General features: G+C 37.3%; 1 protein-coding gene across 5 annotated transcripts in view; it reads left to right on the top strand.

Moving 5' to 3' along the window:
• The window catches only part of POC1B (POC1 centriolar protein B), a 92046-nt gene that overhangs the window by 38410 nt on the left and 25749 nt on the right, over positions 1–27887 (top strand). For 4 of the 5 annotated variants that reach the window (XM_044743951.2, XM_014863997.3, XM_070507044.1 and 1 more), the window contains exons 4-9: positions 4325–4432; positions 4561–4676; positions 5564–5697; positions 7907–7975; positions 8709–8861; positions 16164–16244. In XM_044743951.2, coding sequence (XP_044599886.2) covers positions 4325–4432; positions 4561–4676; positions 5564–5697; positions 7907–7975; positions 8709–8861; positions 16164–16244 — 661 coding nt within the window. The remainder of the gene's footprint in view (positions 1–4324; positions 4433–4560; positions 4677–5563; positions 5698–7906; positions 7976–8708; positions 8862–16163; positions 16245–27887) is intronic. The other variant, XM_044743958.2, reaches the window with a different exon arrangement.

Raw genomic sequence — 27887 nt, 5'->3', positions numbered from 1 at the left:
TAAAAAACATAAATGTTTTGCTTATTGCCTTGAACTTCAACTTCAGTATGTAAACACAAAATCCCACCAAGCAAACTCTGAGGCTGCCAATTTTTTTTTTATGAGTCTATGAAAGTTTTAGGTCTGAATGCAGTCCAAAATCTATCATTACCCAAATAGAAATGATGGCCAGGGTGGTTGTGAGTTTCACAAGATTACATGGCTGAGCAGTGGCAGAATGGGCCATAGAATTCAGGACTCTGGACTGACCGGGCATTCTTGTTTCCACTGTTTTTACTGCTTCCCCCTTCTGTTGAATAGCTGCTGGCTTCAGAGTACCTCTTACTAATATTTGTTTCTAACGGGACATGGAACAGTGCCTGCAATGGTCTCAGAATGCTGAGGGCCAGAAATGCATTTTTATTGAATGTAGATGCTAATGACAAGAAATATCCCAATGGAAAGTTTGATTTCTTATGAAAGCACTTTAAAACTTCACATTGTTCATGGACCTGTTTGTCTGAACAAATCACTCTGTGACTGTGCATACAGATGTACAATTTTACATATGGTTTCAGGAACTCCATACATTTCAAGTCAAAGAACACCTGTTGTATAACTTGGGCTATCCTCAAGGACATGTGAACCAGTTTTTCTAGAAAGAAGTTCAAGAATTTCCTCATTCTCTCAAATGACTACCAATACCTTCTAAAGAATTAAATAGTAGTTCAGTTAACTTCTCAAATGCCTACGGACAGTCCATATCTGCTGATCCGTTAGTCACTCTTGACTAATGTAACGTCCATCTTGGTGACACACTCTCCAGAAGTTTTAAAAGGCAGTTGGGTAGTGTTGAATTAGAGAGTTAGAAATCTATTAATGTCTCAATAGAAATTATATCTTCTTAACATTCTTAAAATTAATAATCCAGTTAGATGTTGTTTGAGCGCTGACAAAGGAAGGACTATGCTGATCAAATTCAGGCCAAAGAGAAGCCTGTTTTATTGGTGCTAACATATTTTTGATGTATCTAATTAAAAATAAAAGGGGGGAGAAGATACAAACCACCATCCTCACTTTCAACCCCCCCAAAGGCAAGACAACATATACAGAGAGCATCTGTGGGGGTTATAATGTATTGGCCAGAGGAGAGGGACCCTGAGTCCCACTTTGATCCTGTGGAGTTGGAGTAGAAACCAGCTTCTGCCCAGCCACCTCCTCTACTCTCTGCTTCTCTGACATTTGTACCCCCTGCATTTCTTTAGTGCCAGGAAATTCCTCCCAGGCTGTAGCCCCTCCTGCTCAGGATGAATCTCTAGCTGGCTAAGATACCACCTTCTCCTTGTTCACAAGTTTCTTTAAAATCCTGTTCTTCTATGGAGCCTCTGGTGACAAATTGGCACCTTTTTGTTACAAACTCTTTTCTTATCACTATCTAAAATCATATGATTCGTGTGCCCCCCTCCCCCTCCTCAATGGAGTGAAAACCTCGCGAGGACAGGGATCTTAGTCTCATTCACCACTTGATTCCTGTCCCCCGGGACGGTGCCCCATGCCTGGTTCTGGCAGGGGCTCAGGAAATGTTTCAGTGAATCAGTGAATGGATTCCCTCCCCATAAACTGCCCCGAGAACACTGACGAAGGGCGGCAGTACACACAGATTTTTATTAAAGGATAGTCTGCCGGTCAGCCTGTCGGTCAGAGCCTTGTCACAGAGCCTCCTAAGTGCACCACCTCGTGGTTCCTCTCCAGTCAGAACTTTCTGTGGTTGCACAGAAGCCACACAGAACTTCCTGTGCTCTAAACAATTTGGCCAAGAGAGGAAACTTTCCTTTTCTTCAGACTTAAGCAGAGTGGCTGAGAGGCTTGGCTGTGGAGCCAGACTGCCTGTTCAAACCTTCGTAGCTGTGTGACTTGGGCAGTTCCTGATCCTTTGTGTGCCCTGGTTTATTCGTCTGTGAACTAAGGCTGCAGGGGCACCTGTTTTGTTGGGTTATTTGGGGATTAAATGAGTTGCTATAGCTAATGTGTTAAGAACCATTCTAGGACATTATGTGCTCAGTAAATGTAGGCAGGATAATAATGATGGTAGTGGTGGTGGTAGGATTTGGACAATAACGTCATAGGGTGAGTGTTATTGTACTTTGTTTTTAATCTGATCATTCCATTTTATTAAGTTTTTTTGTCATTGCTTTCTTAAAATGTGAGAATCAAGTCATCTCTTAGAAATATTCTTATCATTTAAAGTAATTTTTTAAAAGATGGCTTATTAAGAAACACAATTTGATTCCTGGCATTGGTTGTTTATGCAAATTATTATGCAAAGTTTATTTTCATGGGGATAGTGAGTAGGTGTTTCTTCCCAGGGTCTCTGTAAAATAAGTTTCATCTATTTGGAACATTTCTGTAATACAGTCCTTCATATTTGAATCTTCGTCATGTATTTTCTGGTGGGAAAGATTAATAAAATATTATGTTATTATAAAATTAAGCTGAACTACCCAGCATGGAAGATATTTCCTTGGAAGGTTATTTTCTTGAATTATTAAAGATTATTTCACATAGAACTTAATTATGCTTCTCTGTCCCTTTTTTAATATGGTGAATCTGTAAATGCCAGATTCAAAGTTTCTGTCAGGACGAATTATTTTTAGGTCAGCTTTAAGAACAGGGAGGGAGGAGAGGGGGGAGTGAGAAAGCAAAAAGAGAGACCTTCAATTATAATTCACGCCCTTAACTGTTGACTTTTTTTTTTTTTTTTTTTTTAAAGACTTTATTTTTTCCATTTTTCTCCCCAAAGCCCCCCGGTACATAGTTGTATATTCTTTGTTGTGGGTCCTTCTAGTTGTGGCATGTGGGACGCTGCCTCAGCGTGGTCTGATGAGCAGTACCATGTCCGCGCCCAGGATTCGAACCAACGAAACACTGGGCCGCCTGCAGCGGAGCGCGCGAACTTAACCACTCGGCCACGGGGCCAGCCCCCTTAACTGTTGACTTTTATAGTAATCTGGGTATAGAAGGAAACTACAAATAAAATCGAAACGAAGTCAGTCTGTGTCCTAAATCTGTCTTTTTTGGGTTTTGATATTGCTGAGATAATAATAACAAAAATACTATTCGTGGTTTCTAATAGTCTTAGATTTTCATTTTCTTTTTGGTCTTCTGCCCTTCTGTGTATTCTAAAAAGGCACTTGGGGGTGAAAAATGAACCTTGGAAAGGATCTGGAAGAGAGAGTATAAAAGCAGTAGACAAGATGTCTGAGAATTTTCTCATTTGTTTTTTAATGGGGCCTGTGGGTGATAGGTTTGTCCATGAAGGACTTCAGTTCTGTGTCAATGAGTCATCCTGTTTTCAGTCCGCCAGAGCTCTCTGGCCTCTCCACGTCCAGGGAGTTACGGGCTTGGGAGTTGGTTCTTTTGTTGGTGATGGTCATTTAATTTTAATTCTCGACACACCAGTCCTTTTCTTACAAAAAGCTTTGCCAGAAGGTTGGTAGGATGAGTAATAAAGGCTCTCTTGGGTCATACGGATAACACCAGAAAATTAGAGAAATAAAAGAGAGAAGTAGAGAGAACTTTAAAAAGCAAGGTCCTGAGCCAACCCGGTGGCACAGCAGTTGAGTGCGCACTTTCCGCTTCGGTGACCCAGGGTTTGCTGGTTCGGGTCCTGGGTGCAGACATGGCACCATTTGGCAAAAGTTATGCTGTGGTAGGCATCCCACATATAACGTAGAGGAAGATGGGCACGGATGTTAGCTCAGGGCCGGTCTTCCTCAGCAAAAAGAGGAGGATTGGCAGCAATTAGCTCAAGGCTAATCTTCCTCAAAAAAAAAAAAAAAAAAAACAAGGTCCTTGGCTTGGAAGGAGTGCATTTGAATCAAAGACCTGGAGCAGATGCCATAAAATTAAATTATTTAAATAAAAGAATAAAAGGAAAAAAGAAACTTGATTAGTTTACATAGTTTATTTTGATCTTTTTGTGTGTATGTGAGGAAGATGTCCCTGAGCTAACATCTGTGCCAGTCTTCCTCTATTTAATGTGGGATGCCGCCACAGCATGGCTTGACAAGTGGTCCTAGGTCCGCACACAGGATCAGAACCTGTGAATCCCAGACTGCTGAAGCAGAGCGCACAAACTTAACCACTATGCCACTGGGCCAGCCCCTATTTTGATCTTTTAATGGTCTGTCAGTGTCATTTGTCATGCTTATTTTTAGTTGGAAAGATGTTGGTTGCAGATGACTTGGCTGCCTGGTGGGGTAACAGTGGTCTCTGGTATGTGGTGGTGGTAATCGTGGTTTTCAGGAGCCTTTCACAAAAACAATCTTCTTTCTTGTGCTTTCAGATTTTCACCTGATGGAAGACTAATTGTATCATGTAGTGAGGATAAAACTATTAAAATTTGGGATACCACAAATAAGCAGTGTGTTAATAACTTCTCAGATTCTCTGGGGTAAGTTCATTCTCTTTGTACATTTACATGGGGCTAGTTTGCTAAGGAGACATTTAATTCTTACAATTTAAATAAAGAAATGAGAGTAAAGAAGTCAAACTGTTGGACCTCTTGTTCTTTCCTCTTAGGTTTGCAAATTTTGTGGATTTTAACCCTAATGGTACGTGCATAGCTTCAGCAGGTTCTGATCATACTGTGAAAATCTGGGATATAAGAGTGAACAAATTACTCCAACATTATCGAGGTAACAATTTCCATAACAAAAACATTCAGTTGTTGAGTGGACTTCTCTGAGAAAGTCTTAAACTGAGACTATTCTTCTCAGTGTTTAGCCCTCTCAATGAGCATCATGGACTGCCTTTGAACTGACTAGAGAACAGTTAGCCCCTGTCAACAGCATGGACTGAGAAGCTGGGGTAGATGCCAGAGTGGAGAGGGAGGCAGAGGGACCTTAAAAGTGATGCCAGGGCTGTAAAAAGAGAAGTTACTGTGAGATTTTTAGACTCTGGTTGTCTGCATTATATGAGAAGTCAGGGATAGAAATGGCCTCAGGAGTTATGTGAGCACAAATAGGTGTTATAACTGATAGAAAACAACATTCTGCTGTGTCTGTGTATTGACTGTAAAAGAGAAAGGAATTAATTTCTTGATATATATTGGATTTATATTAAATCCACATTTTCCTTTCTTAATAAGTGTAATAACATGTGGCAGATCCTGTGCTAAATCCTCACAAAAGCCCTAAGAGGTATTATTATCACCCCCATTTTAAAGATAAGGAAATCAAGGCTTAAGGAGCATAAGTAACTTTCTAAAATAGTCGATAGCACTGACTTGGATCTTTCTGTTTACAAAGTACATCAAAGAACAAACTTTTGATCACTGTCTTATACTGCCTCCTGTTGGAGGCTGGTGTCCAGAAATGACTTCTCAAATGAGCTGTCAAGACATGCCTTTCTTCAAATATATCTCCCCACTCTTCACCCCTTAGTCCCAAGCCACTAATTGGTTACTATGAATTCAGTTTAATGCTATCCTTGTTTTCAACTAATATTGCTAATAGGGCAAAGGGACATCTTTAGAATTAAGAATTGTTCTCTGAACGTTTTGCTTTTATTTTTTACAAATCAGTTCACAGCAGTGGAGTTAATTGTGTCTCATTCCACCCCTCGGGTAACTATCTCATCACTGCTTCTTCAGACGGTACACTTAAGATTCTGGATCTCTTGGAAGGAAGGCTCATATATACACTTCAAGGACATACGGTATTAACACTAAGATTTTTGCTTCTTAAATAATATATATTTTAAAGTTTTGATCCACTTTAATATATGTCTTCATTATTTTTCCAAGTGTAGCATTCATTGCTGCTATCACAAAAAATTTTTGCTTCCAAGGCTATGTTTGAATCCTCTGGAAGCAAATATTTTAGAAATATTATTTATTGTAGTTCTTGTCGAAATCAATGTGTATCTTGGAGTGGCCATTAAACTGGTTCTTCACTGCTGTCTTCAGCAGTTTGTAATACAGGTTGAACTGGTTAAAGGGTGGTAGATAAATTTTTTCCCTCCTTCTGATCTTTCCCCTCGTGTGGAGGCTGTCCCACTAGCTCTGAGTCTCCTGGCCTCTCACACCCCCTCACTCACTCCTTTCACCAATCTGATTGGTGAGTTTAGAAGGAGAAATTTGACGAGTAGAGCTCAGCGCCTGCTACTTTTGGGAGCGAGCCTGTCCTCGCTGTTTTCCTCTGACGTCTGTTGTGGAGAGGCCTGCCCTTGTTCAGTCTTGCTTGTGGCCAGGTACTTCAATCTGACTCATCTGGGATTCAGTTCTAGAAAGCCCATTTGCCCACAGATCAAGCCACATTCTCTCTTTTCAAACCTTTATCAGTAAGAAAGATGATATTTTGACTCTCTCATGCCTTATTCCTTAGCCTTATTTCTCAATTGGCTTAGATCCCAGTGGGGAAGAGGCATACTATTTATTGAGCCTGTGCAGTCTCACACTCATGTGTGTGTGCACACACACACAGGCATATAATGCACTAAAGAAAAACTTGTGTGTGTATAAACTATTCTTTCTTTCTGGGTAAATATTCAAACTTCTCTAGATTTTTTAGACTGTAACCTCTTTTTTTTTTTTTTTAAGATGTACTAGGTACTTCCTTTTAACCAAGTATAAGCTGTTTATGTCCAGAAATAGAATGGGCTTTGTGGTCCATCCTGCCTCGCTTCCTGCTTTGCTTTATGATTTGTTCTGCAGCTGTGTTAGAGTGAAGCAGAAATAGACGCTAACCAGCTCAGATATATGCGTATCCATGGATTTAGGCTGAACCAATAAAAGTGGCCAAGGATTAAAATATCCATGGAAAAAGTACAGAATAATAGAGAGAAAGATGAACACAGTATTTTAGGAGAAAAACACTATACATGAATATGGAATTTTTCATAGTCTGGAGATTAGGCTATAATAACCTAGGTCTGTGGTATGGTCTACTTGAAAAATTTAAGATGTTTTCCCCCCAAATTTTCTTGTACAGATTAAGGACATATGAAAAAATCCCAGAATATACTAATATTTCTGAGATGAGAAATAATTACTCTTATCTTGACTGAAAAATTGACCTAGAAGCTATGCATCTTGTAACTGTGCCAAGTGGAATCTTGTCCAACTCCACAGTCATTGCTCAATTTCACGTTCTCCTTACCTTTCACCCAGATAATTGCAGTGACTTTGTAACTGGCTTCCAACCATTCATTCTTACTCCAATTCATCATTCTCGCTCCAATTCATCATTCTTGCAGTTGTGGTCTCACTTTTTATCAATCACAGCTCTCCTTCTATCTCTGTCCTGCTCTGAAAACTTTTAGTGGCTCACTGTTGCCCACATGAAGGGAGCACTCAGAGACGCCTGCTGTGTCAGGAAATGGCCTTTGTTCATATAGCCGCATTCCCATCACCTATAGAGTTATCTCTCAGCTTCTGCTAGTGAGTTGTTGAATAGAGAGTTCAAAGCCAGTAAGTCTTAATAGAAATCTTATCAACTTAGACAGATACAAGCTTTTCTTTGAAGGAAAAAAAGTGTATTTCCTTATTCTTATTAGTATTGCTTTTTATTTAGTATCAAATATATCATTTATATACTTATTTAATATCATTATCATTAATATATATCATTTATCATTATATCTTTAGCAGCATTAATGATTTATATCGTTATATCATTGATAAAAATATATATTTTTAAATTTATATCATTTAGTATTGTTTATATGTGTTTTAATATAGTTGGATTGGTTCTTTGATTATCTTTACTATGCCTGCATTAGTTGAACAGCAACTGGATATGTTCTATCAGACTTATTTCATAAATAGTCTATGTAAATTAAGGTGAAAAGTTAATACTCACAGTCTTCTTGGCCATGAGAAAACATCACCAAGTGCTCTTTTCTTTTATCTCCCTTTATTTCTTAGGGACCTGTCTTTACTGTTTCATTTTCAAAAGGTGGAGAGCTGTTTGCATCAGGAGGTGCAGACGCACAGGTTTGTCGGTCTCCAGCTCCCTCTTTGATTTGGTCGGGGTAAGGGACTCCAAGACCTCAGCCAAGAGTTTCACAACCAGCTAGTTTGTATATGTTAAGATGATTATCAGTGAGTTTCTATTTTAATTTAATACCAGGAAGTCTGCTATCTTGTATGTGAAATAGTGCCAGTCCTAATAGTTTTTGAAACTCAAAGAGTGGTTATTTTCTTTGGCTTATCTCTACACTTAATTATGCATATAACTGACACTTACTGAATGCCCAGTATCAGTCTGGTGCTTTCACTTGAATTATTGCCCAATCTTTTATCTGGATATCTTGTTTTTCAAATGTAAAGTTTCTTGAGTATGGTAAATATAAATTATTTTATGTAGCAAATCTGCATTTATTTGAAATGACCAAAAGTCATTCATAGGTAGATTTATTGAATAAGGTGGACTATCAAGCCAAAAACATGGTGTTGGGCTTTGAAAAAAAGAAAGAGGATTTTAAGGTAATAAGTTATTTTCTTAGTACAAATTTTAAACTGAATATGAAAGTAATTCAAAATGCTAAATCTCTCCCTCAAATCTTTAAAAAAAATATTGAGAAGTAGTAATGTTGTTGAAATATATACTGTCTAGTCTTCCTGACTATTTGGAGGGACAATTCTGTCTATTTGTGTTTTTTTAAAAAAATGGTTCTATTGCTTGTACATACAAGCCAATAACTGCCAAGATGATTAATTTTTATAGGTCTTATTATGGAGGACTAACTTTGATGAAATGAATTGTAAAGACATTATTAAAAGAAATCTCAAAAGATTACATTTTGATTCACCACCGCATCTTCTTGATATCTACCCAAGAACACCGCATCTTCACGAGGGGAAAATCGAGACTGTTGAAGTGAGTGCTTCTTTTTTTTCATTTGTCCTACTATTTCTAAGTGTACATTTTAGGGCTATTGATCAACTAGATGCTTGAAATTATACTTAACTATGTAAAACCTAGTCCTGCCTTAAAACAGCAGCACTTTTAGAAACAATTATTTTCACTGATAAAATAAACCTATAAATATAATAGTGTATAATAGTGCTAAAGCCTCTCATATTTGCTTCTTGAAGACTTAGAAATACAACTATAAAACTGTTAGTAATAGGAAATGAGGACTCAAATCTAAGGCCTCTGGTGACTGAAGTCTGAACCAGCTTCATCTTCTAGACGTGTTTAGGATGCTCATGTGATGACTGTCATGAGAACAGAGCTGAAGAGCAAGAAGTTTCTTAACAGTTATTGAAATAGGTATCTTGAAACCGTTTTATAGCAAAAAAAAAGTCTTATGAAGAATAAAAAGAAGAGATTTAATCATTAAAGCTAACAACTGAGACTATTGTACTGTTTGCTTACATATATTTTCAAATATATCTAGTTAGCTGTAGATTTTTGTTGACCCAATTCCTTAGGTCCTATAGATTTAAATGTTCCACTCTCTTCAAAGGAAAAAAGTCATCTTTGCTGGATGCTTAGCTGGTGTTACTGTATTTCTTTCCATTTTTCATGATTCTCCTTAAGCACTTTTCTAGTCTAAGAGTTGATATCAGAAATCAACTATTACCGGTCTGTGTGAATTTTTTTTTTTCTCATTGACAGAACCTTTCTTTGCTATTAGAGTAGATATTTTGCATTCTTAAGACTCATTCCTGAGTGGCGATTCAGTTGCCTCACGCAGTCTTCGTGCTGTGGGTCCCTGCCGCCCTTTGTGGTCTCTGTGTCTCCTACCCCAAGCAGTTCCTTAGTTCTGGTTTCTTAGTCATGGTCTTTTCTGTTATCTCAGGTATTTCTTTTAGTCTCAGGTCATGTGTATGTGTATGTGTGTGAGTTTAAGTTTTTTTAAACTTTCAAGTTTTGGGGGCTTTCTAGGTTTTATTTAATCTGGCATATTTTGGCATTTCTGTCCTAATATTTCCTTGGTAGTCTTTATTTTCACTTCTTTGCTATAACTTTTGTCCTTTCCAACTTCTGACCATCTTTCTGGTTCTTTCTAAATAGTGTATTTACTATTGTGCTTTACTACTTTTTTATGCTACTTTTTGTATCATCATTTTTTTCTTTTATTTCTCTGAAAGAAAGAATGTAATATAATTTGTGGCTTATCACATTCTTGTTTCATTTCTATAATTAAAGATGTATTTGTTGATCCCCATGATCACATATATTCTCATAAAATATATGTGAAATATATTTTAATTAATTTGTGTTTCCTTTTGTTGTTTGCCCCAACCTGGTTTTATTGACTCCTGGTATTTTTTATTCTAGCATTTCTGTGGCCTTGGCTGGACTTGATCAGCAGCACTGTTGCTGCTGCCCTGTCGTCCACTCAGCCACCTCTCCAGAGTGGCGGGTGGCAGAGCTGCAGGCTTAGCCCAGGTCTCCTTGCTCCTAATTCAGTGATATTTCCATGATACCACACTACCTCAGCGTTGGAGACTCGAGCCGTTTTCCCTGTGACTTACTGTCAGTTCATGCCCATTTAAGAGTGCTAGACTTTCTTTGAAATGTCAACAAGTTGTCTAAGTAGCTCTGTTCTGACAGTGCAGCCGAAAAGCAGTGAAAGCAGTAAGGTTGCTTTGAATGCTAGGTCAGGATGACCCAGGCCATGCAAACCCATTCTCAGCCGTATTTTTCGCGTATACACGTAAAAAGTCTATTAAACACTGACTTTTCATCTTGGAATTAGAGTTCAGTTATACCGTACAGAATGTTGAGCTCTGTGACTGAATTGTGTTTGTGGCCTTAAGAAAGTCAGCCTCTGTGTACCCAGTTTAAATTATCTGTAAGCACTCATGGTTGCTTAAATTAAGTACACAGTATCACTTATATTTGTAATACACCTTCAGATGCTGTGATATAAAATGCTGGAGAAGTGACAAGATACTGCATATGAATAACCAACTGTTCCTTTTTTTCCCTAAAAATTTCTTATAATAAAGCAAGGGTGTAAAGTTTTCTGGACAGAGGACACCTTTACTATTACAAGTAAATAATCGATATTTAACAATTATAATTGATATTTAATTGTTTTCTAAAGACTTCAAATTAATGTCTATGGATCACTTTTAAAGCCAAAAGAATATCACCTAGATGTTGCATTTTATATGAATCAGAATGCAAGTTGTGCTGTGTTCATTTATTAGTAGTAAATTTTACTTTGAAACTAAATTTGGTGGATTAAACTTTTTTCAAAGCTTTAGGAAAGGTCAGCTTCCGTATGTTACTTTGGAAGCATTTTATAACTAGAAAAAGTTTATTGAGGTCAGAATTCATGATTAAAAGGGAAAAAAATTTTATTAAAAGATGTGAAATAAATGGCATCTGAGTGATCTAATTAATTTCTCTAACTTTCTCTTTTTGCAATAACCATGAGTGTTTCATTTCTGAGTTAGAAGCAACACAGCATTCCTGTGATTTGTATTTTATTGTGTTTTCTTTGTGTCTCATTTGAATTGCATAATCTCAGTCTCACTCTCCTGGGTGAAATTGATCTTTTGCAAAAGGCGCCCATTTGCCAGCCTTAAGTGCTCTACTTGTTTGAAGGTGGGGAGTCCTGTGGCGTCTTAGACCTTGGGTCCAAGCTGACTAAATATATAAATTACTAATTCCTACGTGGATAGAGAGAGTGATAGCCAGGTTGCTTTTAGAGTAAATGAGAGGGAAGTCACATGAGGGAAGGCATGAATCATAAAATTCTTACCCTAGTGTGTCTTCCTATTGATCTAGCTGCAGATCCTTTGTGGCACTCCTGGCCTAGGCACTCCGTCTTAATTACAAACACGAGAACAACTTCTTTCTTTTATTGGTGAGAAAGGAGCCCAACTTTTAAACAAGATATCTTAACCCTGCCCACACTGTGCTCTGGCACACCACTAGGTCACGCTGACTTTATCTTCTTCAGATTGTCGTGAAGCAAATTGCACAGTCCTGCCCCCAGACAAAACCAAGCATTCCTACTTGAAGGGGGAGCTGAATGTATGTGCGTGACACTTTTCTCCAGAGCGGTCCCCTACTCTTTTGCATGTTTTAACAGGAAGACAATAGAAGGGATGGTGACAGATCTTGGTGAGAGAAAGCATCAAAATAATTATTCTAGGAGAACCACAGAATATTGTAGGAAGGGATTATGGTTAGTTAGTTAGTTAAAAAATAATTTATTAATATTTGTTCCAATGGCTTTTAATTTTATAATGGCCATTTGAAATTACCTTAATCTATAAATTGCATAGGAAATTCTGTATGATATTTAGCAGGAAGGAAAACTTCCTTTAGTTTAACCAAATATTTCTATAATAATATTTTGTGATAGGCTGGCCACGATTTATTGTTAAAAACTGCAAGTGATGAATTTAAGTGTTTGAGTCTGAAATTGGGTTTTTATCTCAATCTTCTATTAAGGTTGAAAATTTTACAATTTATGATTAAAAAATGAACACTTCTCTACCAATTTTGTATCTTAGTTCTAGCTGTGGTATATGTCTATGTTGTTTTGGACCTCAATAAATGTTCTTGAGAGATGATTATTAATACTATTATTATATGATGATAATAGGAGTAATCATAATAATATTTAATGCATCCAACATTATTTTAATTGCCTTACATAAATTGTCATTAAATCTTCCTTAAAACCCTATGAAGTAAGTACCATTTTTATCCCCTGAGAAACTGAGGCACACAGAACTTAAAGCTAGTAATTAGTAGCCCTGTAATTTCAGCCCAGGCACCCTGGTTCCGTTCTGTGCTTTTAACCATTTTGATGTAATGTTTCAATATAATCAAAATTAAATTTCATCCTGTTAACAGATAATAAGTATCTGTGTGCTGGACATTGTACTAGCTGTACAGTGTTCAACAGCAAACAAGGTGGGCATGTTCCTTGCTCTTCAGATTTGTTAGTAGCAGTGTTTGTGCTCATGGCGTCCTCAGTGTGGTGGACACACAGAACCTCAGAGTGGGATGGTACCCTTGACGTCATGTAGACCAACCTCTCCCTCATGCATCAGTCCCTCAATTATAAGCCCTTGTTCAGTGATGGAGAACTCGGCCTCTCATAAGGCAGCTCATTCCACTTCAAAGCATGTGTGAGGGGTCCTTCCCTTTGATGAAGATCGGGTGCTGGAAGGTGCTGGTCAGATTCCTGGAGGTTGGCTAGCAAGGAACTTAACTATGTCACCTTCAGCACATTTTCTTTATGGAGAAGACTATGAACTTTTACTTAGAATTTCCTGCTCCATTTAGTGTATGTGGCGGCAACTTGTGCCACATGGCAGTAAAATACTGTTAGTTCCATCAGGAGTTTCCTAACTTGCAGAAGCTCAAGAATTTCTCTATGAGAGATCCTATTTCCATGTGATTTAGATTTTTTGAGCAGCTCCTATTTCAGACGGTAAAATCAGGTTGTGTTTTTCATAGGTAAACAATTTTATAATACGCTAGGTGGCAGTAGATAAAAGAGAATAAAATGTCTGCAAGCTGTCTCTGGACAGCGAGCCTAAGATTAAAAGAAAGAGAGTCATCCTCAGGGTTCTTCTCTTTGCCTCAACTCTGGACTCAGAGCTGGTAGGAGGGGGCTTTGTTTTCTGCTCTGTGGAACAGCCGGAAAGGGAGAAAGGTGCTGGCAGGCTGAGGAATCGCCCCTCATTCTCACCCTGAGCAGTTGTAATTGCTTCTTTACCGAGTGGGGGATTACCGGGCATGTACACCTTCGCCTCTAGCGCAATGTTCTGTAATTATAAAAGCTTCTTAATATTTCCAAAGTACATGTATACCGAGCAAACAGGATAAGCGCTTTTAAAATCATTCCACCCCTCCTATCACAGTCCGCAATAGTGTCCTCACTGTTAGCCCGACTGTGTTCTTAACACTTTACACATCTCTGTCAGATTAATCTTTCTAAAGCACATTTTGGCCTCCAGTTTTTCTCTGCCTTCCCAAATTCCTTCACCCTCCACAGTTTCACCTTTGCCAACCTCTCTTATTACTACCCTGTGCGAGAGTATCGCGTCAGCACTCTCTCTCTGTTCAGGAATGCTCTTTACTCATCTCTGTCTGTGTTGTTCTGAAGCTGTCTGTGAGGAGCCATCTGGAGCGCTGTGTCCCCCGAGGAAGCCGCGCTCGCCAAGCGCTCGGGCCGGCCGCAGTTCCTCGGAGGTTCTTCAGCGCGCTTATTGTTGGGACCATCCATTTTACCAAGCTCTGCTCTCTTTGCCGCCCTTTGCTTACTTCTTTGTATTCATAACGTGTAATAAGTATTTCGTCATGTAGTTTCTTTTTGTTTTTTGGTCTTCTCGAACTCTGAAATAGCTGCCCTCAGAAGTAGTCGCCACTCAGTTATTCCCTTGCTTCTCTTTTTAACTTTACTACATGTGTTCGAATCTATAATTAGATATTTCATTTTGGGTGGTTTTAAACTTGATATAAATTGATCATACTGAATATATTTTTCTGTAACTCGCTTTTTTAATGTTAAAATCCTGAGATTCATATGTGGGGATTCTGAGTTCATACGTTGAGACGTTGTCCATTCATTTTCACTGCCTTATAGGATTCCAGTGAATTTACCACAGTGTGATTCCAATTTATGTATCTAATCCACTGTTGACAAACATGTGGGGATTTCTGGTTGTGAGTTTTGTTTTGTTTTGCCACCACAAACAATGCTGCTATAAAGAATGTCGGCATCATTGTTTGCTAGATTTACAATCCTAATGGGTGTTAAGTGGTATTTTGCCTTAATCATATCTTTTCTAATTACTAATGTTTCTGAAAATCTCTTCATATTTTAGTTAACTGTTAGGTTTTCTCTTCTATAATTTTTTCTTGGGATTGCTGTCCTTTTCGTATTTATTTATAGGTTTTTCATGTATATTTTACGTATTTTTCCTTTTTCAGTTTTAGACATCCTGTCTCTTCCTGTTCAATTATCTGATTGTTAACTTTGTGGTATCCATTATTAAACAAAAATCCTTAATTTTGGTATAATCAAATGGATCAATTTTTTTTCCTTATGATTTCGCTTTTGTAGCTTTTGTTTAAGATGTCATTCCTGACCATGGGTTACAAAGACATTCTTATACATTTACTAATATTAGCTTTATAGGGTTGTTTTTTTGCTGAGGAAAATTAGCCCTAAGCTAACATCTGTGCCAATCTTCCTCTATTTTTTATATGTGGGTCACTGCCGTAGCATGGCTGACAAGTGGTATAGGTCTGCATCCAAGATCCAGAGCACACCCAACTTAACCACTAGGCCACAGCACTGGCCCCTTAACTTACTTTCTAGTTTTAACATAACATTTAGGTTTCTAATGTATCTGCTGTCCACCTTTGTTATGTAGTATTACCCAGGGATCCATACAGTGAGCCAGTTTCCTCAACTGTATCATCCTTCCTTTACTGATTTGGGGCACCAGTTTTCTTTTATATTTATTTTCTATATATACAGTGCTCTGCTTCTGGGCTCTTTATGTTAGAACTTTCTATTTATTTAAGCCTTCTTTAGTGTCTTTACATGAGTTTTATTATTTTTTCCCCATAAAGGTCTTACACATATTTGTATTTTTATTCTGATGCATTTGATAATTTTTATGGTATTGTAAATGATTTTTTTAATTTACGTTTTCTAACTGTGCTGAAGTTCAGAAATGCAGTTGATTTTGTATATCGATATTGGATCTAGTAAATTCTCTTAGTAGTTCTAATTAGTTAGCAGTAGATTCTCTTGGGGTTTCTCCAAGGTGATTATATTATATATGAGTGACAATTATTTCTTCTGTTCCAATTCTTACATCTTAACACCTTTTATTTCCCTTTCTTGTCATAATGAACTGGCTAGGATTTTTTTCTGCGTCTTTTGAGGTGGGTCATTTTATTTTATTTTTAAAATCCCTTTATAGGTGAATTACACTAATTTTCTATGTAAAATCAGCTTTTTGTTCCTGGGATAAATTTAACTTGGTCATGATCTTTTCTTATACATTGGTAGGTTTGATAGGCTAATATTTTGTTTAAAATTTTTGCATACATGTTAATGAAAATATCAATATATTTTAATTTTAGAATATGTTAGGAAATACCCTCTAGGTTGTTACAAATGACATCTAGTTTCTTACGGTATAAAAATCTAATGTTAACATTTTTTATGTATATACACAGATTAATCCAAAACTTGAAGTGATCGACTTGCAGACCTCTACTCCCCCTGTTGTAGACATCCTTTCTTTTGATTCTACCACAGTAAGTTTTCTTTGACATTTAAGATGTATTTAATTATTTGGCACAATCCATTTTCCTCAAAAAGTTTGTGAGAGAGGACATAAAAAGTGGGCTAAGTATCATAACATTTTAGCATAGAAAAAACTTTGTACAAAAAGTCGTATTTACACTGTGTCTAAATAGCCACAAGGGGGAGCAGCACCAATCTCCAGAAAAGCCTTTAATTGGAGAACGCGGAGCTCAGTCTAAGCCATGCTGACTGTCTCATCTCCTGTCAAGGTGCCACCCAGGTGACGTTCCACTTGCTGTCACAGAAGAGATTTTCTTCTGTGTTAACTGCCTTTCAGAGGCGCTAAGCTTACTTCCAGTCTTCTCTTTAGAGGCTGTGAGAAAAGCAGTCATGTCCCTTTGTTCATCCCTCCTGATGGATTATGCAGAAATTAAGAAATATTTCTAATACTTGCAGTTTTGTTTATAAAAATTACATACATATAATTTATTTACTCAGAGTATCCAAAGTCTTCAAAGATTGAGAGTTTCAGCCTTTCAATTTGAGTCTTTTCAAGGCAGATCATTGCTGCCGTCAGTTCTACTAGCCGCAAGAACGAACAGGAGGAATGAGATGGTCTTTGGCAGCACAACTGTGATGGTGTCGGTATAGTTAAAAATTTGGGGTAAATTATTAATGCACGACCAAAAAAGAAAACAAACAAGAACCTCGACCTTATGACGTTACAAACTCTCCAATGGATCTCAAGGATTATATTTATTATAGAAGAGTTCTGCAGAGGAACTGGTCCTTCTGGAGTCTATCCTGCACCTGAAAGAACTCTAATTATTAAAGAGTCCTTTCAGTGTTAATCCCATGGCAGAGAAGACACCCAGATCACTCATGAGAGGTTCCAGTGACCAGAAATCACTGTGGGCGAACTAAGGAGCTGACTGTTGAAGGGAAGGCCCGGAATCTCTGGTGACAGCCAGGACCTCAAGCAGTCTGTGGTCTTACCTTTTACAGTGTTCACGTTTATAAAACAATCCTACTAGCATTTCTGCATTAATAGCTTACTTATGCAATTAAAAATTAACTAGACATCTAATTCTTCTCTCAGTGCTTGGATATGGTGGGTGCTCAATATGTTTGTGTTCAGTGAGTTACTCAAAAGGCGTGCTGTTGAAATTTACAAATTCTGGTGAGTTGGGTTTTTGCCCCTGTAGTGAAAGGAGCCAAAGTTAGGTGGTCTTTGGGATATGCTGCCTTTTTGTGAGGTAGTCAGTAGACTAAAATTGGGTATTCTTGGCCTGGAAGATATCACAGATCATCAAAAATCTTTAGTCCACACTTTGAGATTCACTCTCCCTGCCAGAACCCTTCAAGCTTTGCAAAGCCTCCTGACCTAAGGAATCCAGATGTTTGGACAGTGTGCTATGGAGCTGGGCCTAACTGCAGCTTAGCGAGTGAGAGCAGCATGTCTGTCCCTGATGGTCATCCAGAAGTGCCAAAGTCAACTAGTTTAGTTATAGGACCCTAACTCAGGAGTATAGTGTATACAGGACATCGAGAAGACGCTTCTGTATAATAAACACATGACATGTTTGCAGTTGTGCTATGAAACAGAATAAGAAAACTAAAGAGTACAACTATCGACATAAGAGATAATATTAGGTTGAATTTTATGAAAGTGCCATTTTGTAGGCAAAAATGATCTAATATCAGTTATTTCCCATGGTTCAACCCCACATATTAAAGCATTAAGAGGAATCTACTGTTGCTTTGAGTTGTGTGCTTGATACTACATAAAAATAAAACAAAGAGGAAAACAAAAACTTGTTTGCTCTGAATTGGTTTGGGATTAGGCTAATGAAGTCCCATCTAGGTAGGTTCTTTTACAATCTGGAAGATAACTGCTTGCCTTGAGGCAAGGTATAAAGACTCCTAATCTTATTTATTTCCCAAGGCATTCTCTGAAGCATAGATGCTCTTAAAGCATGCAGATTTTTGTAAAGAATATCTCTAAAATGCTTTCCTTTAAGCTTTCAATGTGTATATCTCTCTTAGCTCATTGGTAGATAATTGGTTAGAAAATGAAAGTGAAATCACTTTAACTTGTCTACCTTCCCATTAATCTACTGGTAAGTAATTCTTAATCTGTAGTCCCCTCTGTACATTGCTTCTGCCAACAAATCAGACACAATTGTAAAGGAGATTTGTTTCCACTCTGGCATGAAGCGCAAATAAATATTTATGGTGTGAACTTTGCATATGATTATAATTTTAAAAACCCAGAGAAATATTGGAAGCCAATAAAAGCAGTGTTTAAAGGTAGTTTTGGTTTTTGTTATTGTGGTTACTGTTTGTTTTGGAGATTTGTTTGCTTGGTTTTTGTAGACTGGAAGAAAGTTTCCTTAGAAATTCATTTTATCAAAATGAGATGTAAGATTACTCTTTCAACCTTAATTTGTCAAAGTTCTTAGTAGGATCAAAGCAGATTTGTTATGGTATAAGAAATAGTTGGCTTCTTTTCCTGCTTTGACTTGATTTATTATATTCAGGATGATTTATAGATCTAAGTGTACTGATATCTACGCTCTGATGCCTTCTTACTACGGAGAAGAAATTATGACATACAGTGTAGTGGTCAGTATCTTTGTGGCTTGCACTTAATGTCTCTAAGCCAGGCAAGAAATTTGATATAATATTTTGGGATCAAAATAAGCTGTTACAAATCTGCATTTTTAAAGCTTTGTTGTGAAAAATGTTTCTGTAAAGGCACATACTGGCTGTCATAGAGACATAGTTTAGAACTGTTGGTCTCAAATTCCTAAATCTTTACTCTGATTACTTTATCACCTATTATATACTGATTTTCTAGAGATTATTTAGTTCAAGATTCCGTTGAGTCTTTTAATGTTTTTGTTTATTCAGTTACAACTAGACTAGGGCTTTGTCATCAAAATTGTATGAGGGCATTTAGCATTAGCATTGACATGTGATGTGGCTACGTGGAATGTTCTAGACCCTCTCACATCCTCTCCTCCCACTCCAAAAAGAGGCAAGCAAGATAGGAATTTCTTCTGTTTCCTAATATAAAGTTGGGTTTTTTTAAAATAGTGACAATAAACAAAATTTATTTAAAATAGTCTAGGATCATTAAAATATTTTGTTATTTTTAGGTAAACTATATTCCTAAGTTTTGACATATTAATTTTGCTATAATTTGTCCTATAAATGAACAAAATGAAATAATCTTGTAGTGTTCTTCTCGTTGATGGTCAAAAGACTGGACTCTTTACTGGACAAGAACAACTGAAACAGTGTTCTTGTCTTCATTCTGGCAACTGTGCAGAACATGAATATAATGTGTATGTCTTTCTTTAGAACTAAGGACAGTATTTTAGGTCAAATTAATTCTTTACGATAAACTGAGAATTTGCGATTACATTATAGAAAAATAATCAAGGGTCTGCAGTCTTTTGTTGCTCCATCAAATGTTTAAAGTTGTGCTGCATGAAGGCATTACATGAGCTGCTGAAGAGGATGTCAGACTGGCTGCCTGACCTCGAGAAACTTACAACCTAGCGAGATACAAATAACAATATAAGAAAGAAATGACAGTTTCAATATACTAGATGCCAGGCATACGTGATTTTTAAATTGGTGTTAGTGGGTTTAGTATTTGGAACAGATCATTAATGGGGTAGTGGAAACTAGAGACTTCTCTAGAAGAAAACTTTTGACCAGTTCTTGACCTAACCAGAGGTGGGTAGGATTTTGATAGGACATTCCAGGTGGGGAAAGATAGGTATAAGTAGATGCCTCAAAAGTAATTGAAGAGATGTACCATGGTAATAAAAGTGTCAGTCTAGTTGGGGGTCTTTCAGTTGTCTAACTCTATGGATAGAGATGTGGTCGAATGCCAGGAGTACACCCACTCACACACATCTGTCTCTCTCACTCAGTATGTATCCTATGCCATTCACTGTTCTTGACTTTAGAAAAAATGAGCAAAACAATACCTGCCATGGAGAAGCCTACGTTCTACATTCTAGTAGGGGAGAGAAGCAATTCACAGATAAAACAAATCGACTGTAGAGCATAGTGGACTGAAAAAAATGCAAAGGTGAAAAAAGCAGTGAAGGCAGATGGGAAGAGAGATGCATTTTAGGTTGTATGTCGAGGACATGAGTCACAGGAAAGGTAACTTTGAGTAAAGAATTGAAGGAATGAAGGGAACAGGTATGCGAATATCTGGGAAGGGCACTCCAGGCACTAGGAGCAGTGCCTGAAGGCCAGAAGGAAGGAGAAGGAGGGTTTCCTTCAGAGGAGGGACATGATCTGACTTAAGTTTTAACAGGTTCTCTGGCTACTGTGTTGAGAATCAGCCAGCGGTGTTGGTGGAGGGGAGCAAGAAGACTGGTTAGGAAGCTAATCCAACAGGAGGCAATAGTCGCTTGATCCAGGGTGGTAGCAGAGGAGGTAGTGATAAGTGATCGGATTTTGGATATATTTTGAAGGCAGAGCCAAGAGGATTTCCTGACAGATTGAATGTCGGCTGTGGGGTTCGCTGTCTCTTTTGCCCAGGTACAGTAAGGTGTACCCCTGAGTCATCTCAGGGTAGCTGAGATCATCTCCTGGCTCTGCATCATTTTGCCAGAGGGGTTGCTAAGAGAAAAAAGAACCGATCCTCTTTTCTAGGATCAGGAGAGGGATCAGTTGAATCAATGCAAGAGATGCTCTCCTGTTTCTGTGACTTTGGGAAGCTCAGTGGTAAAACACACTCTTCCTTCCTAGATGTCATTTAGATTTGCATTTTTCAGGAAAGTGCATTGTTTTTCTTTTTGGAAAGATTTTCTCATCAGCCTATTTTTAGGAAGAAAAAGATTACACACTTTCATGAAGATTGTCATATGGATATGCTGTCTGAAAAATATTAACGTATTGACAAAATATATGGACATACAAAGAGTAAACTTGCAGATACAGAGAGAATATTTCCATGGATGTTGTGGCAACAGTTCATCCTGGTTACTAGACAACATTGCGTAACTGCTTCAGAGTTATTCCAGTTCCTAACTGCTTATGTAAGCAAAGATTTGGAAAGACTTACTTGAAAGAACACAGTGTATGCAAACCTAAATGTCTCAAAACTAAAATTTATGACTTTGGAGTATAAAATGGTAATATGCACTTTATTGTCCTCAGATTCCTCCTTTACTTTTCCAGGAAAATCAGTAAAAATCGTGTTGCACAAACCTCCTGCTTTCTCTACTTTTCTATATGCTAACATTCCTGGATTTACATATAAACAGCTTCTAAATTTGGAGATAGCTGAAGTCCTTAATTTTAAGCTTTTAACTTTGCAACACTTTATAAGGTGGGGCTTGATTTGTAAGTTTAGTGCTTGTGATTCCTGAAACTAGATATGTTTGTGACTTTGTTGCTGCTTACTAAGCTTTAGGAAGCAGACATTTTTATGGTACCTGAGGGCATTGGTTCTGGGGCCTGCGGTGTCTTTCTCCTGCGCCTACTCACAGAGTTGAGAGGAAATGAGCATCGGCATGTGTAGAATCTGTCTCTGGACTCACTAGCTGGTGCCCTCCGCAATTTGTCCTCATTTTATTAAAAGACTTTTAGTTTTAATTTTGAATATGTCAAGTGGGATACAGTAATTGTTTTAATCCAACAACTCAAAAAGTTAAGTGTAACTCTAAGATACTTAGTAGGAGTAAAAGGGGGAATTCTTATCAGGGCTGAGAAATAATTTAAATGCGTTGCCCTTTGAAATTGTAAGAAATGTAGTAATTAAATTGTTGAAGGCATTTCAAAAATAAGACACACATGGTAGTCAACAGAAGTAAATGAGGAAAAATACACCATTTTCATAGATCTCTTAGCACTTAGAAATAGGAAACACAACATTTCTATTTTTTTCAGGTACAAGTTATTTTAGAGATAGGAAAGAAAATATGAGAGTTGAGAAGAGACTATTTCCAAATTAGTTGTATGTTTGCTTTTGAAGTACATCATGACCCATGTGTTATAAAAACTACTAACAGTTGTGAACGTGATAGCTGACCTTTAAAAAAAATGTGTTTTGGGGTTGTAAAAAAAAAATGAAATGCCCAACTAAAACTTTTTGGTCTGTTAAAGGAACATCGCTTTTTTTTTTTTTTTTTTTAGAAGACAGAGGTCTAGAAATCTGTAAAATTTACTAAGATGGTACCACTATAAAAAGAGATTGATAGTGTAGGTCAGAGACTTTCTTTTTTTTCCTTCAAATAAAATACGTTTTTTAATAAAAATCATAATAATCACTAAGTCCCAAGGGTTTGATTTAGCTGCACTGAAAATTTACTAGTTTGAACTTCATTCCCTTTAAGTTTCAAGGTCACAGGGAAAGAAAGCTTACGTTAACAAATGTTTCCTTTTAACAAAAATTTTATTCTAATTAAGTTTTTTAAAATAGCCCTAGTTAGATAAAACTTTATGCAGTGAAACTGGTCTTTATCCCTGTTGGCAGAAGTGATTTAGGACTTGAACTTTTCTATATGAAATGTAAAAAAACGAAAGAAAGAAAGAAAAAAGAGACTCTACAAAAGGATTTTATAAAACCCACTATTTGGGAGCCCAACCAAGTAAATACTTTTTAGAATTTCCTTTAGAAAATGTGCACATTTCTGGGAATTGGAGGTGTTGGAGTTCCAGGTATTATTTCTGCCCTCCAACTTGCTGAGATGCTGTCTCTCTAAACTGTGACTCCTCACTGTGCGGTGACACGGACAGTCCCAGGCCTGGGAATCCAAGCCGCATCCTCAGTTCCCACAGCTGAGACGGAGGCATGCTGAAAATGCCCGACAGCTCTCAGCCCACACATCCAGTAACAACTGGTTCCTTCCTCTTCCTGTGGAAGAGCAACATCCTCTGAGATGAGAAGAAGTGCACCCTGAGGAATGCAAGAACAGCAGTGAGCTTTTCACACAGGAAATTACTACAGTAGCACTCTGAGAAGTGCTTGTCTCCTGGACTGTCAGCCCCTAACAAGCTTCCTGCTGACCTACAGCACGGTTTACTAAGGAGCGAAATGCCATTTGTGGGTCTGTGGGAGTTTCACGGAAAATAGTGAACTTGGCTTTCAGCTGCTCTGTACATCTATACCCATCTGGTTTTGAGTTATTTGGTGCTGCTTACACAGTGAAGCTAGTTGGCTTTGCTCCTTTCTTTATTTAGCCACTTGACAGCTAATTATTTGGTAGAAGCAGTCAGCAAGTCTGCTAATGTGATTTTTTCAGTCAGTTCTTTGTGCTTTATGAAGTCAGAGTATGTAAAATATGTGAGGGCTTCAGAGAGATTAAAAGCCTCCTAATCCAAGTGGACTGGCTGCGAAGGCCCAGGGCTGGTCCTGGCTGAGTTCTTTCGGGGTCTTTCAGTTTCCTTCCTTTTACGTTCTGAGATAGGCATCAGCAGAAGAGATTGTGCTGTGTGCAGTCATACATCCTCAAACACGCATAAAACTTTGTTGCTTAAACCAACCAACCAACCCCTATCACTGAAATTTCAAATTGACTCGAATTGATTTTTACAACTGGATGATGTTCTAGTATAATTTGACCTTCTATTTTTTTCTCTTTTTAAATTTCTACAGTGTTGTCTTTCTCCTTTGCCTGAGATAGTGATGGCAATGCAAAGCCCAGCTTTTATGTCATATGTATTTTTAAAATTCCTTGCCAAATCACTACAGAATTTTGGTAGGTTTCAATGTTTATTGTGGCAGAATTCTTTTACTTGTCATGTATTTGTCTGGATTACTTTTCCGAAGGACATAAGAGTTTCTTGTTGTTTTAAGTTGAGAGGGGGATGGAGAAGGAATGCCAGGCATTTCCTCTTCCTTTTCAGAATGTCTTTTTAATGAACATTCCTCTTCCCTCCTGTGGACAAACTGTCTCAACCCAGGAGAGGCTGTGTCTAGTTTCTAATAATCCACCCTCTTTCCTTTGTACCTGCAGCCCTGGAGAGGTAGTTGCTTCGTGTGTGTATTATTTCTTCTCACCTCTGTGCTCACTTTTAGCCGTTACAGACTTCCAAACCTGTTCACCCAGTTCCCTGTGTTGAATTCTCTCTGTTAAAATAACTGTTGTGGTTTCTGTTTTCCTGCTGGATCCTGAGTGATCATCCTAAGGATCCTAAATCATCCTAAAGAAATAATACATACAGGCATACTTTGGAGATATTGTGGGTTTGATTCCAAACCACTGCGATAAAGCAAATATCACAATAAAGTGAGTCACGCTAATTTTTTGGCTTTCTGGTGCATATAAAAGTTATGTTTACACTATACTGTAGTCTATTAAGTGTGCAATGACTTTGTCTAATAAAAACAATGTACGTACATTGTTAACTTAAAGTTAATTAATTTAAAAACACTTTATTGCTAAAAAATGCTAACCATCATCTGAGCTATCAGCAAATCATAATCTTTTTGCTGGTGGAGGGTCTTGTAAAAAAACAGACTATCTGCAAAGTGCAGTAAAGCAAAGCACAATGAAATGAGCTATGCCTGTACTCTCAATGACTTCAAGGATTTTTACTTGATTATTATTTATAATGACAAAAAAATGGACACGGGGGCCAGTCTGGTGGCTTAGTGGTTAGATTCATGTGTTCCGCTTTGGTGGTCTGGTGTTCATGGGTTCAGATCCCAAGTGCAGACCTACACACCACTCATCAAGCCATGTTCTGGTGATATCCCATATACAAAATAGAGGAATATTGGCAACAGATGTTAGCTCATGGCCAATCTTCCTCACCAAAAAGACAGAAAGAAAGAAAAAAAGGACACAAATCAAATGTCCTTTAAGAAAGTATTAGTTAAATAAAAGTTTAGTGTATCAATAGATGGAATATTATATAGCCATACCATGTTTAACAACAACTAAATGCAGTGTGATTCTGGATTTGATCCTGGATCACTGGAAAAACTGTTATATAGAACAATATTAAGATAATGGGCAAAAGTTGAATGTGGGCTGAATATTAGATAATAGAATCAATGCCAGATTTCCTGATTTTCATAATCAAACTGTGGTTATGTATGAGTGTGGTCTTATCTTTAGGAAATATCCACTATGGTAATTAAGGTAAAAGGGCATAGTGGCTAGAACTTCTCCCAAAAGATTCGGAAAAAAAATTACCAGATAGATAATGATATAGCAGATGTGGCAAAATGTCAACAATTGGGCAAATCTGGGTGAAAGGTATATGAGAGTCCTTTTTATTATTCTCGCAACTTCTTTGTAAGTTTGAAGTTATTTTAGAGTAAAAGTTAAAAATCATATATATAGGGAAGTATGATTTTTGTTTTTTTAAAAATACTTTTAAATATGATTTTTGTTTTTTAACTTTTTATTAATGCTCTTCATCAAGTGAAGAAAGTATGTAACAAGCAATATCATTCTGATTTTGTCAAGGGAAAGAAATGTGTTTATCCATTCAACAACATTCTTTCTGAGTGTCTTGTGTATATCATATACTAACCTGGGCCTTGGAATTTGCCCAAGGTCATGCAGCCAGTAAGGAACAAAGCAGGCTTTTGAACTCTGTCTAGAGTGTGCTTTTAACCACTTTGGAGTGTGAATGTATATGTTTCTAAAGCAGTAACTTTCCTGATTATACAAAGAATGAATAATAGTCAAAAAAAAAATGAGAAAACACACATACACCCTCACACAAAATACAAGAAACAAAATATTACCTGGAAACAACCATTGTTAACCGTTGAAGTGTAGTCTCCCAGGAATAGGCTGTGGTTATTGGAACCTAGGAGTTTGGAGAAGAGGCTCTGCCCTCCAGCTTCAGGAGCGCAGAGGACAGACCCTATGAAGCTGGACCCAGACCTCTGAGGGGCACCAGGCAGCTGGTGCTGGTATATCTGCAGTGCTTCAGAGCTGTTGCCGAGAAGACACTGACAGGAACAGCAAGCAAACAGGGAAGAGTAGGTCTCTTCTGTCACTGAGAGCCTCTGGGCTTCCTCTTGTGCCTCCTATTCACAGAGCCTAACAGGGAGCCAAGCAGCAAGAGACAATGTAGTTTGCAGAGCCCCAGTCTCAGCACCACAAAACAGAGTTTAGAAGGGTGGATTTGGAACCAAGAAACATTTTCTATAGAAGAAATTACTGAATTAAAGGATAGGAACTTTTTTTTTTTAAGTAGAAAATGATGTAATTTTATTTTTGCTTTGGCTGGGAAAGATTTACCCTGAGTGAACATCTGTTGCCAATCTTCCTTGTTTTTTTCTCCCCAAAGCCCCAGTACATAGTTGTATAGTCTACTTTTAAGTCTTTCTAGTTCTTCTATGTGAGCCACTGCCACAGCATGGCTACTGACAGACCAGTGGTGTGGTTCCACACCCAGGAACTGAACCCAGGCCGCCAAAGCGGAGTGCGCTGAACTTTAACCACTAGGCCATCAGGGCTGGCTCAAGGATAGAAACTTTTAAAAAGACCTTTATAAGGCAAATTCACTTTAGAACATGTATATAAACTTGGATTCCCACTAGTAATATATGGAAGTGCCTATTTCCTACACTTTAAAATGTATATATTAGGTGTTATATTTGTTTGTTATTTAATTTTTTTAAAGCCTTTAAAATGTAATATGCAAGAAATGTTAATTTCTATTTTTTTAGCAACTTGGGAAATTTTTTTAAATATTTATTTTAACAAAAATTGAATATGTTTAAGGTATACAACATGATGTTTTGATATATGTTTACATTGTGAAGTGAGTACCACAATAAAAGTAATTAACATATCCATCACCTCTCATAGTTACCTTTTTTGTGTACTAAGAACAGTGACTTGTGAGTTTTGACTTATTTTCATGATTTCTGTTCATCTGTATTTCTGAGAATTGCCTATTTGTATTCTTTACTCATTTTTCTATTGCTTTGTTCATTTTAAAATTGATCTACATCATTTTAATTAACAAGATTGACCCCCTTTACCATATGCTACAAATATGTTATCTTTGTCATTTCCCTTTGAATTTTATTTCTGATTGTTGATAGGTTTAGTTGCATTAATTTCTTGAAAAGTATTATTATTTTAATTTTATGATTTCTTTGGTGTCTGTGCAAAGGAAAGTCGCTCCCTACTCCCCAAATATATCACCAGCTACTCTTCTTAAAGTTTTATTTTTGACAATTACATCTTAAATTCTAGATGAATTAATTTTAGTTATGAGGTTCAGATTTATAGTTAAAGTGTCCTCAATTTGTATTCTTTCTTTCCTCATTAATTTGAATTACCTCCTTAAAATACTAAATTCTTATATACTTATGTTTGTTTGGAGACTTTATCTTCTGTCTTATTGATGTGCTTGTTCTTGATCCTTTATCATACCTTTTTAATTATTGCAGCTTTAAAATATTTCTTTAAAATATACCGCACAGTTTTTTCCTTCAAAAGTTTCTTGGCTGTTCTTGCCTATTATTTGTTCATATGAACTTCAGAATTATTTTGTCAGTTTTCCAAAAACACCCCATTGGAATGTTGACAGGCATTGCATTAGATTTATAAAATAACGATGAGAATTGCCAACGTTGCCGTCTTGTGTTTGCTCATCTAGGAATGTGGTATTACAGACAAGTATTTTAAAATTTCACTGAATCC

Source organism: Equus asinus, chromosome 4 (genome assembly GCF_041296235.1).
Source record: "Equus asinus isolate D_3611 breed Donkey chromosome 4, EquAss-T2T_v2, whole genome shotgun sequence".
Taxonomy (NCBI): Eukaryota; Metazoa; Chordata; class Mammalia; order Perissodactyla; family Equidae; genus Equus; species Equus asinus.
This window is presented reverse-complemented; position numbering and strand designations above follow the sequence as displayed.